Here is a 12,825-nt window from a genome sequence, read left to right as displayed (position 1 = left end):
GTGTGTGTGTGTGTGTGTGTGTGTGTGTGTGTGTGTGTGTGTGTGTGCTTATCAGGTGCTCAGTAACAGCATCGTGGTTTAGTATAAATAACATTTTTAGACCATAATATATCAGATATCACCAGCAAATATAATTTATACAGAGCCAAGAATTTTATGGTCTTCCACTTTCTTTAAATTTTTTTTAATTACACTTTACTTACTTTGTATCCCCCCTGTAGTTCCCTCCTTTCTCCCCTCCCAATCCCTCTCTTCCTCTTTCTTCTCCACACATGCCCCTTTCTAAGTCCACAGGTAGGGGAGGTCTTCTTTTCCTTCCTTCTGATCCTAGTCTATCAGGTCTCATCAGGAGTAGCTACAATGTCTTCCTCTGTGGCCTGGTAAGGCTGCTCCCCCTCTCAGGAGGAGGTGATCTAAGAGCAGGCCAATCAGTTCATGTGAGAGACAGTCCCTGTTCCCATTACTATGGAACCCATTAGGAGACTAAACTGTCATGGGCTACATCTGTGCAGGGGTTCTAGGTTATCTCCATGCATGCTACTTGGTTGGAGTATCAGTCTCAGGGAAGACCCCTGTGCTCAGATTTTTTGGTTCTGTTGCTCTCCTTGTGGGGCTTCTGTCCTCTCCAGATCTTACTATTTCCCTCCTCTTTCATAAGATTCCCTGCAGTCTTCCACTTTAAAAAAAAAAACAAACAAGAGTGCAGACTAGATGTAAAAAGAAACATTCTGCTGGAAGATTCCCTCAGTCTTTTTAGTTTGGAAGAGAAGGAGGTCGAACCTCCCCGTAGGAGCGCTGATGGCCGCTGTCGCCATGAGCCAGGTGTGCTGACTTACGAAATCAGGAATTTTCAAACTTGCCTTCTCTCTTTAGTGAGACCTCTTCAATGACCTTTGAGCATTGCTGAATGAGCTTATGAAGTCCACTAAAACTTAAACTTTCCACTCGGTTTGTTTTCCCCTAGACAAATTCAGTGTTTTGAATGTCATTTTTAGGTTTGCTCATGAGTGAAGAATCTGGAAATTCAATGGTCCCATTGAGCTTCCTTATGTCATTTCTAGTTTACAGAAGGTGCATTTCATGGAAGACCTTGATGTCAGGGGAGCCAAATGGGAAGTTCCCTGTTTGAGAAAACTCAGCTTTAGGGATGTTGCTGATTTCTGAGCTCAGTTGCCACTCTTATTCACGCACGTTGCTTATTTTGGACTGGTTACAGTACCTAGGAAGTTCCAAAAGTTGCTTGTCTTTCCCCTCAAGAATGGGTAGGTGCCTTGTTTGTTCAAACTGAGGGAGAGTCCAGAAACTCAAGGTGGTACTTACCTTGAGTTCACTTAGTACGTCACCAACAGGAGGGCTCTAAGACAAGATGACGCCTGTGTGTTTATGGGAAGGGTTAATAAACATCATTTTAGAACTTTATAAATTTTAAAATAAATGATTATGTAAAAAGGCACATGTTATCGGTTTAACAGTTTGTATAACAAGGAAAACTAGAGTGGACATGAGCTTGCTTTTGCACTAAGAATAAAACCACGTCTCTGAAAACGTGTTGTATATAAATAGGTAGGTAATTGTTAGCACAACTAAATGAAAGGTTTAAAAAATAGTATATATGGAAGCACCTTGCACATTTAAAGCCCCTCCGAGGGTTGGTTGAATGAAAGAGTGGGCGTGCAGCGTTTTAGCTTGCAGTGAGTTTTGGAGATTCCGTTTGTAAGTTTTAATTAGTAGAATGATTTGGCCTTATTCTCTCAAGATTAATATTTACTAACGCTTGTTGAAGCCTCTCATAATTTGTTACTGCTGGTCTTTATAGAAAAGGATCTGGGGGATTTTGTCTTAATTAAAAATTTTTGTGCATGATAGTAGAAATGAAGGGTGTAAACAGTGTTCCTAGGGAAGTACATAAAAAAAAAGTATCAGTGGCCTTTGGTATGTGATACAGCTCTATACTGATTATATTTTGGATAGTAGCAAACAGAATCCCTGATATATATATATATGTGTGTGTGTGTGTGTGTGTGTGTATAAATTTAAATATATAAATATTCCTTTTATAAAAGTTTTATTTATTCATATGGATGACTGTTTTGTCTATAGCTATGTCTGGGTGCCATGTGTGTGCAGTGCCCACGCAGACCAGAAGAGGGCACTGAACCCCAGGAACTAAAGTTGCAGGAGTTATGAGCCACCATGGGGGTGCTGGGAACTGAACTCAGCTCCTCTACACAAGCAGCCCATGCTGTTAACCACTGAGCTGTCTCCTCCTTCCAAGCCCCAGCCAGAGCCGCTTTAATGTAAAATGTCCTGGTGTTTGTTGGCTCCTCTGGGTCTGCATTCGTGTTGGTAAACATGTCTCCCCTCACTTCCTCTGGCTGTCCACACGGAGCCTTCTCGATAATCCACACTCGGCGCTTTCCTTTGCTTATTGTCATCTGATTGGTTTGGCACTCGTCATCTAGACTGTGCTAGGAAACCAGGGATCATTGCACCTCTGCTAGACCTTCTGGAACTGTGGATTCCACCAACTTTGAACTGACGTTATATCTGTTCTGAATAGGACTGGACCTCCTTGCTTGTCATCCTCCATAAACAATAGAGATATTTACAGTGTGTTAGGTATAATAAATAATAGACGAGTTAAGGTGGAAGGTAAGTGTGTGGAGATCCCACACAAATAATATACATTTTTATATTAGAGTCTTAAGCATTCACGGGTTTGGTTGTCTGTGAGGACCCTGGCATCCATTCTTCATGGATACTGAGGGATGGGTAGGTTTTCCTTATGTGCAGAGCAGATGAGCAGAGAGGTGGTTTGTGGGTAGTCATGTTGGACTTAGAAAGAAGTTTCATGACTTGTCACTGGTATCTCTGAACATTTTTATTTAATGCTGTGATTCGTGACAGAAGGGGTTGAAGCTCGGCCTAAAGCCAGGCTGCTGGGAACATGTGTGTGTGGGTCGGTTTTGTTTCATGAGCTGTGTTAACAAAACCAATGTATATCAGGTCTTTGTACCACCAGGGCTGTATGACATCCTGCATAGGTTTGTCTTGTCCATTGTTCAAAGTTTGACAGCGATAGCCCCCAGCCACCTGATACCAGTTTTGTCACCTGATCATCATGACAACCCAGTTCTTCCCACTCTCTGCTCATGTGTTGTGTGTTTCGGTTAAAATGCTTGGTGACGTGACGGTTGTCCTGGGGACATCCCTGGGTTATTTCATTAATAAAGTGTTGAGGAATAGTCCGCTGACCCTCAGTTACTTCCGTGCTGGTGAGGAGGGGTCTCAGAGTTTGGGCTTTCTGAATGACTTCCTGGTATGTGCTACCTTCCTTCTCCTTCAGCCTCCAAGCCAGGCACAAGAACCACGTGATCTTGATTCCGGCTAGACTCCACCTCATACTCTGCCACATAAACTCTGAATTCTGGTTTCCTCAACTGTTTATAGTTTCAAGTATATATATATCCACAAGGTTATATGAAGCACGTACAAGAAAGGTGTATGAAAACTGTGAACTTGAGAGACTGCAGTGGTCACAAAGATCCAAATAGATGGAAGGGATTTCTTGGTCCAAAATGCAACTAACAGGACCCCCTAATGTCCCAGCAAAATAAACATCTTAAGCTTTCAGACATCTCTCCTGTGAGAGTTTACAACATCATCATCTTCTCTTCCTTGGCTTCCTTCATGGTGGCATGAAGTGACGCCAACTCTCAGTCACTTCCTACATGAAGTAACCAAGGAAACAAACAGCCTCCTTCATGAGGGTAGCCTGCCTCTCTATTGATACAAGGGCCCACGGAGAAGATGAGCTGCTCTTTCCAAGAAGCAGGTTGTAGGTGGCACCCAGCCCATCGGATGAGTGCTCAATGGATTAGAGTAGAAGTTTCCAGTTAGCGAATCCGGCGTCCTTTTCCTGGCTTCAGAGTGCATATTTCAAGTAAAGTCAGCGTAAACTTGACGTGCGTTGGGCTGATCTCAGGTGCTGATTACTCCTCTGTGGACCTTTAACTTTTCGCCTGCGTGGGAGACTGGTGAAATAAACATGTTAGCGCACTGATGGCTCTGGGTTTGGCATGGGACTCCTTCACCTGAAACATATTATCCTGTAATTGCTGAAAACCTGCAAGACGTGTAGTTTAGTGATGCCTCTTCTCTTGCAGAATGCAAATTGGAAATTTGCTGGAGAAGGATGAAATCTCTGATGAGCATTGCAGACACTAACTTGGATTGTTTTTTCTTTTCTTTCTTTCTTTCTTTTTTTTTTTTTTTTTAAATCAGACACTTGTAGAACTTGATAAGATTGTACTTGCTTATTTTGGTCTAACTTGAGTTTATTTTAGGCTGGTAAAATTATGTAAGCAGTTTCTGGTAAATCTCTGAAATTTTTAAAAAAGAATCGATGGAAAATTCCAAACAGTTAAAATATTTCAACATATACATTATCATCTCTTCCTACCTAAATCTCTCTTCAACCCCACATAACTACAGCCAAACAGAGACAGGTAATCTCATATTTATTAAGGATACTTATCGTAGAGAAAAATGAAATGTTAGTCTCAGGGGATAGAATGTTAATCCCTGTTTATAAAAATTTAAACATGAGCATGTGTTTTTATCTGCAACGCATGCCTGATCCCGTTGACTGGGCTCAGAGCCGTGGATGGCTAGGTCATAGGACTTAGGGAGGAATGTGGCACCCTTCCTCTGCTAAGTGAACATGGTAAAGAACTGCTCCCCGTGTTCTTCAATGCATCTCTCCTCATCAAAGAATCGTTTTATTATTCCTTACAGTGAATAGTGAGTAACAGAGACCTACAGCTGGTTAACATGCAGAGAACAAGAGGCAGTGGAGAGCACATCTCTAAATGGGACATCTGTATCCCATCCTAAGGCTCAGCGATCATTGTGGAAGAGAGGGCAGAGAGACCGTAGGAGCTGGATGTAGTGGGTGTCTGCACTGAAACAGTGTTTGGTGGACACGTCAGGGCTGTTGTCCGCATGGACTCATGGCAGCTGTGACTGTGTGTACATGATCTGGACATGGTCAAGCCAGGCAGAGTGACACTATCAATGCTAGAGGGGCCTATGGAGACCCATCCCTTGTTGAGGAGGTCTTGGGAATTTCAGGTGGGGAAGGATGACTCAGTTTTCTTCCAGGATGCAGGCCCTGAAAGGCTGCTCAAGCTCCCGTAGATGGTCCTACATGCACACACAGCACTCAGAAGACTCAAGGGGGTTGAATAAAAGAGAACACATGAACTTGGCAGGAAGGAAATGGCGGGATAGAGGTGGAATTGGAAGGTTGTCTGAAACACGTTATATATATATGTATGTATGTATGAACTTCTCAATCAATAAAAAAGGAAAAAAAGAAAAAGGAAAAAAAGTACATATGAATTAGGAAGTTAGGTGAGAAGTGTTGTATATGCATAGCTTGCCCTCTCCATATCTTAGTTAGGTCATGTGGTAAAAGTTCAATATTCCTAGGAATGATATTTTATGCTGTAAATATTTTCTATCCATCGAATCTGATAGTAGCGTAATAACTGAGCTGCAACTCAACTGTTCATATTCTGTAAACGAGGAACAACGTATGTCTAATTGACAGAAACTTAAAAGCGATGGGTTCAGATGCTTATGTTGCAATTCGGAGTGTCAATCTTTTGACATAGCAGAGGACAGCAGCTCCGGGTGTGTCAGGCCGCATCTACAGCCATCTGTCAATGCATGTGGCCCATCAGAAACAGGTTGCCCGTGACTTCTTTAGAAGGGCATTTCAAAATCTCTCCTGTTGTCGTGACATTGAAGATTTCCATATATTAGGTTAGAGTAAGTCTTTTAAATCTTCGTGGTACGCTGACCATGATGTTGCATACCTGTAAATCCCAGAATTTAGAACTTGACTGGCTGAGGCAAAAGAATCAAGAATTTGAAGCCAGCCTGGGCTACACAGTGAAACTTGGTCTCCAAAAAATTAACTTAAGGCACGACTTAATGTTCACAGAAAACTATTCACGATGTGATGTTTGTTCTTTGAGTTTGGGCCTTAGGAAAATGGAAACAAGCAATATTAAGATTTTTAAGAACTTAGCTGTGGGGGCTAGAGAGATGGCTCAGTTGGTAAAGTGCCTGCCCCACAAGTGTGAGGACCTGAGTTCGAATCCCTAGCACTCAAGTAGAAAGCAGAGTGTAGTGATGTACATCTGTAACCTCAGTGCTAGAGGGTAGTAGAAAAGAGGATTCTTGGGCTTTACTGGCCAGAAATTCTTCTCATAAATTGGGGAGTTTCAGGTTCAGCGAGACATCCTGTCTCAAGAACTGAGGCAGAGGGCCAGCAGGATGGCCCAGCAGGCGAAGGTGCTTGTCGCCAGGTCTGAAGACATGAGTTCAGTCCCAGGATGCGCAGGAAGGAAGGAAAGGACCAACTCCTGAAAGCTGCAGACACTCACCTAGAAGTGTGTGCCCCACTCTGTGTCCTATGTACACAAAATAAGTAAATGAAAAATAAAGGGTGGGGTTGACAGAACACGATATTGGTTGTTGACCTCTGACTTACACGCAAACACATACACACATACACAGATACACACACATGCACAGAGTATCTTGAACTCACTTTCAGGTTTTTTTTTTTTTTTTTTTTTTTGTGTGTGTGTGTGTGTGTGTGTGTTTTGTTTTGTTTTTTCTTTCTTCAAGACAGAGAGCCGACTTTTCCTCCTGCAGGGTTTTGTGGCCTGGCACGCCTCCGCATTCTGTAGCTTAGCTGACACAATAGTATTTATAGTTTTATTTCCATAAGGAAGTAAAAGGCATTTTAGGCCATTTCCCAACTTTGAGGTCAGATTTCACACAGCCAAGGACACCAACATCTTTTGGGAGAGAGATGGTCAGAATTAGTTACTTAATCCAATTAAGCCCTTGGATGGAAACTGGACATTTTGAACAGAGTATTGACTTACGTGTGAACTGAGGCTCTCAGCAGGTTTCTGGGAAGCAATTTCCTGGTCAAGTCTGTAATAAGTAAATGACTTTGGGAAACACACGAGACCCTTTTAAAAAGAAGCCAATGCCTCCACCCACTGTAAAGCCACAGAACTCTCTTCCTTAGTCTCATAATTTTTTAAAAAAATGTTTTTAAAAAACTATTATGGTAGGTGAGTTGGAGTCAGCAGTTTGTCCTCGGAGCTTTGGTTGTGTGGCATGCAGAGACAGGCACAGCAGAAGTCACAAAAAAAAAAAAAAAAAAAAAAAGAATAAAACCAGACCAAGCCTAGAGCCATTTTCTGGAAGTCACTTCAGATGTTTTCTTTTTCCTCCCGAGACTGAGATGGTCATTTTGTTCTTGGGGTCTTTATAGCGTCTGTCATTTTATCGTCTTCCTGACTTCAGCTTTTCCAGTCCCCCTTTGGTCCATTGAGGACACCTCTTTGTGTAGCTTGCTGCGTGTGTCTCCTTTGAGCTGCTTCCTGTCCTGCCGTCAACCCCGTCTCCGTCTCCGTGGGCTCTTCTTCTGTGCATCATGCTTAGGGACTGGACTTCCCGAGCCTCCCTTCGCCCTCCCCTCTCCTCGCTTTTTTGCTTCCCACTCTAGTGACAAACTCCCTTCAAGCAGTGGTTCTCAACCTCCCTAATGCTTTGACCCTTTAATACAGATACTTAAGTTGTGGTGACCCCCAAACCATAAAATGATTTTCCTTGCTACTTCATAACTGTGATTTTGCTACTGTTACGAATCAAGATGTAAATACCCCTGTTTTCTGATGATCTTTTGAGGGCCGCGCCCCACAGGTTGAGAGCCTTAAAGCATTGTCCCTGCCATCCCTGAAGAGACTGACATGAGTTGTCAACTTACCTGAGAAGCTCCTGGGGGAAGCTTCTGACTCCCCAGAAGTAAGTCACTCCATCCTGCAGTAGCTTCACCTGGTTGGCATTTGTCAATAGCAAATCACAGCCAGTCACAGGAGCCTGATGGTCTTGGTTCATGTCACGTCTTCAAGTCTCTTTGGGCCTTATCCATACATGCAGATGCCAAGAGACCCAAGCCTTCCTGGTAGCACAAGCTGAGACTCAAAGCCTCTCACATGTGCTGGCTGATGCTCTTCCATGTGTCTGTTTGAACTTCTCGATGCACTCCTCCTCTGGGAGGGACCGTTTCCGCACCCCTTCTCAGCTAGCCAGTTCATTTCCTTCTAGCTCCCAGCATCAGTGAGCATTCTTCTGGGTCAGAGTTCTGCCCATCTTCTCAAGTCCTTGCGACTGCTCTAACAGTAGATGTTAACAAATAATTTTACAGAGATGGTAAATAAGGCTGAGAACGGTCACATAATTTGCTCCACATGGCACACTAGAAATTGCCTGAGAATGGTACCGGACTCCATGTTGATAACTAGATAAGGACATTAGCAGCGTCATTTGGCCAAACACACCTGACGCTTACTGTGTGCAGGGCGGTGAGCACAATTTTTATTTTTCAGACTGTGAACTCTTTAAATACAGAAGGCAAGAGGACATTTTGCTTGGCATAAGGATAAGGAAGAAGGCGAGGATAGCAAGGAGCATGAGTGATTCTAGCTGGGTAATGTCAGGATGGGAAGAACGATAGCTTGAGCAGGTGATGGCTGAAGACTGAGTTTGAGAAGGAGCCTGGAATGGAACGGTTTGTGAGAGAGACCAGTAGACTCGCAGGTCCTGAAGTGGTGAAGCAGGGAGGGAACGTCTACTGGGCAGCCAAAGAGAAGAGGCAGTTAAAGAGGATAGTACTTATTTATTCATTCAATTTAAAAAGTGAATACATGTATTCCATTCATATATGGCTAAGTATATAAGGAACAATTAGTGAAAAAAAAAGGCCATGAATGTGAAAGAGAGGAAGGAGGGGTATATGGGAGGGTTTGGAGAAAAAAGAGGGAAGGGGGAAACCTGAGGGGGAAGCAGCATTACCAGGCCACAGAAGAAGACAATGCAGCCACTCCTGATGAGACCTAATTGACTAGCATCAGAAGGAAGGAAAAGAAGACCTCTCCTATCAGTGGACTTGGGGAGGGGCATGCATGCAGAGGGTGGAGGAAGGGAGGGATTGGGATGGGAGGAGGGAGGGGACCACAGGGGGGATACAAAGTGAATAAAGTATAATTAATAAAGAATTTTAAAAAAAGAAGAAAAAACAAAAGAGATAATTTTTGTTTTGTTTTGTTTAAAATTTTATTTTTATTACAATTTTATTACAATTTTATTACAATTTATTTAATTAAGGGATAGCTTTTAAAAAGACGGAAATATTTGCTTTCTGTTGTGTGTGTGTATGTGTGTGTACCATGTATGTGCGGCACCTACAGAGCCCAGAAGAGGGTGTCAGATCTCCTGCAACTGGAGTTGTAGATGGCTGTGAGCCGCCATGTGGGTTCTGGGGATAGAACTCAGGACCTCTGCAGAAGCAGCAAGTGCTCTTTTTCTTGGGAGGGGGGTGTGTGTGCATCGATTTCAAGACAGGGTTTCTCTGTGTAGCCTTGGCTGTCCGGAACTTGCTTTGTAGACCAGGCTGGTCTCGAACTCACAGATATCTGCCTGCCTCTGCCTTCAGGAATGCTGGGATCATAGGTGTGCGCCACTGTGTCTGGCTAGCAAATGCTCTTAACTACTGAGCAATACTTCCTTTTTAGTTTTTGTTTGTTTGTTTTAATACTCCTGAAGAGTTGGGCTTGGTTGCTACTCTCTGTAATCTCAGAATTTGGGAGGCTGAGGCAAGAAGGCTATAGATTTGAATCCAGTGTAGGTGAGATCCTGTCTGGAAAACAACAAGCAAATAACTCCCTCCAAAAACCAAAACCCTACAACACACAAAGAAAACCAAAAAACAGTAACATAGAGTTAACTAACCAAATTAATGTTGATGACAACTTGATTAATTAGCAAAGGTGAGGCAGGTAGGTCTTAGAAGTTTGAGGGTAAGAGGCTCTTGCTTTTCTTCTTGGTCAGATTAGCATACAGACCAAGCAGAGACAGTGAGAGATCTGTTTTTGTTTTGGTGCTTTCAAGTAGAAATATTTTCCAAGAAAAACAGCAGTGTTAAGACACTGGGCCAAGTGACCAGTGAGCACTACAAACAAGTTGGGCGGCAACGTACAAGTGACTTTTGACCTCCACATCAGGGACACAGTGGGGCCCTGGAGCAGCTGAGAGCCCACTGGCCCTGTCCACAGCAGGCGACTGTCCCCTGTGCCAGCCAAATGCTGCCATGAATTCTTTGTGCCGAATCCACCAACTTTTCTAGAAAAATCAGATCTGAGTTGCTATGTTGGATTCTTGGATCTTCACATGTTAGCCCAACTCCTAACATCCCCGAACAGTGGACAGACAGAATGCATGGGTAGGCTGCCAGTTACCCACGCGTAGCTGCTGAGAGCTGTCAGATGCTTGAACAGGTAGACTCAGCTGTGGGTAGCCTGTATGAACCATTTACTCTCATGTGTGGTACACAGGCCTGAGAAGGAAATGTTACTGTCATTTGTGTTCTTAATGCATTCAGTTGTCTTCCCGTTGATTAGTCATCTCTAAATCCGTGTTAAAAATAAGTTTTATCCTGTTTTGAGAGATTAATGACTGATGGTTGCTGCTAGTTCTAGACATTGCTTGTTCTTATTTTGTTCCATTCTCTGTTCATGCCACAAAGTAAACAGCCAGGTGGGTGCAGTGGTTTCGGCCAGTAATCCCAACACTCAGGGAGGCAGAGGCAGACAGATCTCTGTGAGTTCAAGGCCAGCCTGGTCTACTAAGCAAGTCCAGGATAGTCAAGGCTACACAGAGAAACCCTGCCTTGAAAAACCAAAACCAACCAAGGAAACAAATTGAACTGGCCTGTGGAATTGACAAGGAAGGAGGGATGTCTTGGAGACTCTGATTCCAAGTGACCTTTTGGATTACTTGTTGGCTTCATTTGTGCTGCTGTCCATGCCCAACACATTTCCCTCACTGTCTGCCTCATCATCTCATCATCGCCTCCCTTACTTCCAAAGTCTGCTGTCTGTCCTCCCTCACTCTGTGTGTTAGGCTCCCTTTGCTTCTATTCCTCCTGCTGGTATTACCTGCATGTGTGAGTGGGAAGAACTACATTGTAAACACACTCTTGGCCCACCTGAAGGATGATGGGAAATGTAACTTTATGAAGAGAAACATTTCATCACTTTTAATGAAATACAAATATGCATACAGAGAGAGAGAGGGAGGTGTTTTATTTATTGGGAATGGGAGGAAATCTTCATTTAATATGACCTAACTTGTAGTTTTGTATTACAAGAGCCATGTCTGGTGTATTGACAATGGTCTTGGGTGAATTTTGCTCAGTACAAGCATCTCTGATGGTCCTGGCAACATGCTGGGTTAATTATTTGTCCATGTACTTTTAGGTCTTGTTTCTGTTAAAATTCTGGAATCTGGAAGAGAACAACACAGACTTGGATACTCTCAATAGATTAAGGGCTTAGAAAAACACATCTCTTTTCCTCCCTGAAGCTTTAAAAAAAAAAAAAAGTTTGCATTGTTTTAAGCTGAGATCATTTTGTTGTATCAACACAAATCTAGAAACATATAAGAATTTTTATGTGTGAAAATCTTATCCATAAATACAAGTTCTTAATTAAGTCAATATTTTTCTCTTGATTTCTGACTCAGATCATGGAAGAAACAAACACGCAGATTGCATGGCCGTCCAAGTTAAAGATTGGAGCCAAATCCAAGAAAGGTAATTTGGGAAGGGGAGCAGGCATGCTTGAAAAGTGATATTATGGACTTGCTGGAGAAGTAAGCCTGTCTTCTAATCACGTTTGTCCTTAAATACTTGTCAGATGGCCATATTTGGGGAAGGTTTTCGCGATTGAAATAAATAGGTGGCTTTGCAGCAGCAGAAAAATATGTTTAAATAATAGTGTTATAAAAAATGTTACCGTAATGGATTTTCTCTGTAATCTCAAGGATGTCTGTCAGATCAGTAGCCATGGAGAATGGCAGTTCTGCATGAGACTGTAGCCTGTGTTCTCACTGTCTGGACTTTAAAGTTCTTTTGTTATCACTGTCTAGATTTACTGTTCCTCTCTTCCATGCGAATGAACCCTAGACTTCTTACTTGAATGAACCTTCTTCATCTACCTGACAGGATTAGACCCACTGCATTTTAGACTGGACATTCCCCCTGCTTTATGCCATAGGAGAACTGCCTACTTGTAGATAGATGGTCAGAGGTGAGAGGAAAACACCCATTTACTTACCCCTACCAGGGGTTTCTATGCCCGGGATCCTGTGGTATTCTCAAATATAACTTTCTAGTCTGTGTTTAAGATTTTCTTTCTTTCTTTTTTTTTTTTTAATACACTGTAGTTCCAGCAATCCTACTGTGTATATTTAATGAAGAATACAGATGTCTGTAGACATCAGGGGGTAATATAAATGCCATCATAACATTCCTGCAAGCTGAGCCCTGTCATACAGTCTGGCCTTTCTCTTGTTGCTGCTGTTCAGTTTGTCTTTTTGCTCCATCTCCTGTGACTTTTCGCTAAATGACATTTTTACACTGCACAGGGTCCCAATTTCCTTTCTCGTTTTAGTCTAGATTTCCCTCAGTCTCATTTTGTGTTCTCCTCTCATGGAATAGAATTAATATTGCAGAGTGCTTTGTGTCTTTGTGTGTGAGTGTGTGTCTCAGTGTTTTTAGCCAAACATGCATGCCTACCTATGGAAACTTCAGTCTTCCACCTTTTTATTTATCTCATGGTGGCAAGGAAGGGGGAGCGTTAGTGTTGAACTGTCATAATCAGACACGCTTAGTTC

At 42.7% G+C, this 12,825-nt stretch overlaps 1 protein-coding gene across 3 annotated transcripts in view; it reads left to right on the top strand.

Moving 5' to 3' along the window:
* Bicc1 (BicC family RNA binding protein 1) overlaps positions 1-12,825 on the top strand; it is a 194,190-nt gene that overhangs the window by 88,851 nt on the left and 92,514 nt on the right. For all 3 annotated transcript variants that reach the window (XM_055599006.1, XM_055599005.1, XM_055599007.1), the window contains exon 3: positions 11,674-11,743. In XM_055599006.1, coding sequence (XP_055454981.1) covers positions 11,674-11,743 — 70 coding nt within the window. The remainder of the gene's footprint in view (positions 1-11,673; positions 11,744-12,825) is intronic.

This window comes from Psammomys obesus, unplaced genomic scaffold, assembly GCF_907164565.1.
Source record: "Psammomys obesus unplaced genomic scaffold, mPsaObe1.curated_primary_1811, whole genome shotgun sequence".
Classification (NCBI taxonomy): Eukaryota; Metazoa; Chordata; class Mammalia; order Rodentia; family Muridae; genus Psammomys; species Psammomys obesus.
The sequence above is the reverse complement of the archived record's forward strand: the minus strand, read 5'-3'. Positions and strand labels throughout refer to the sequence as shown.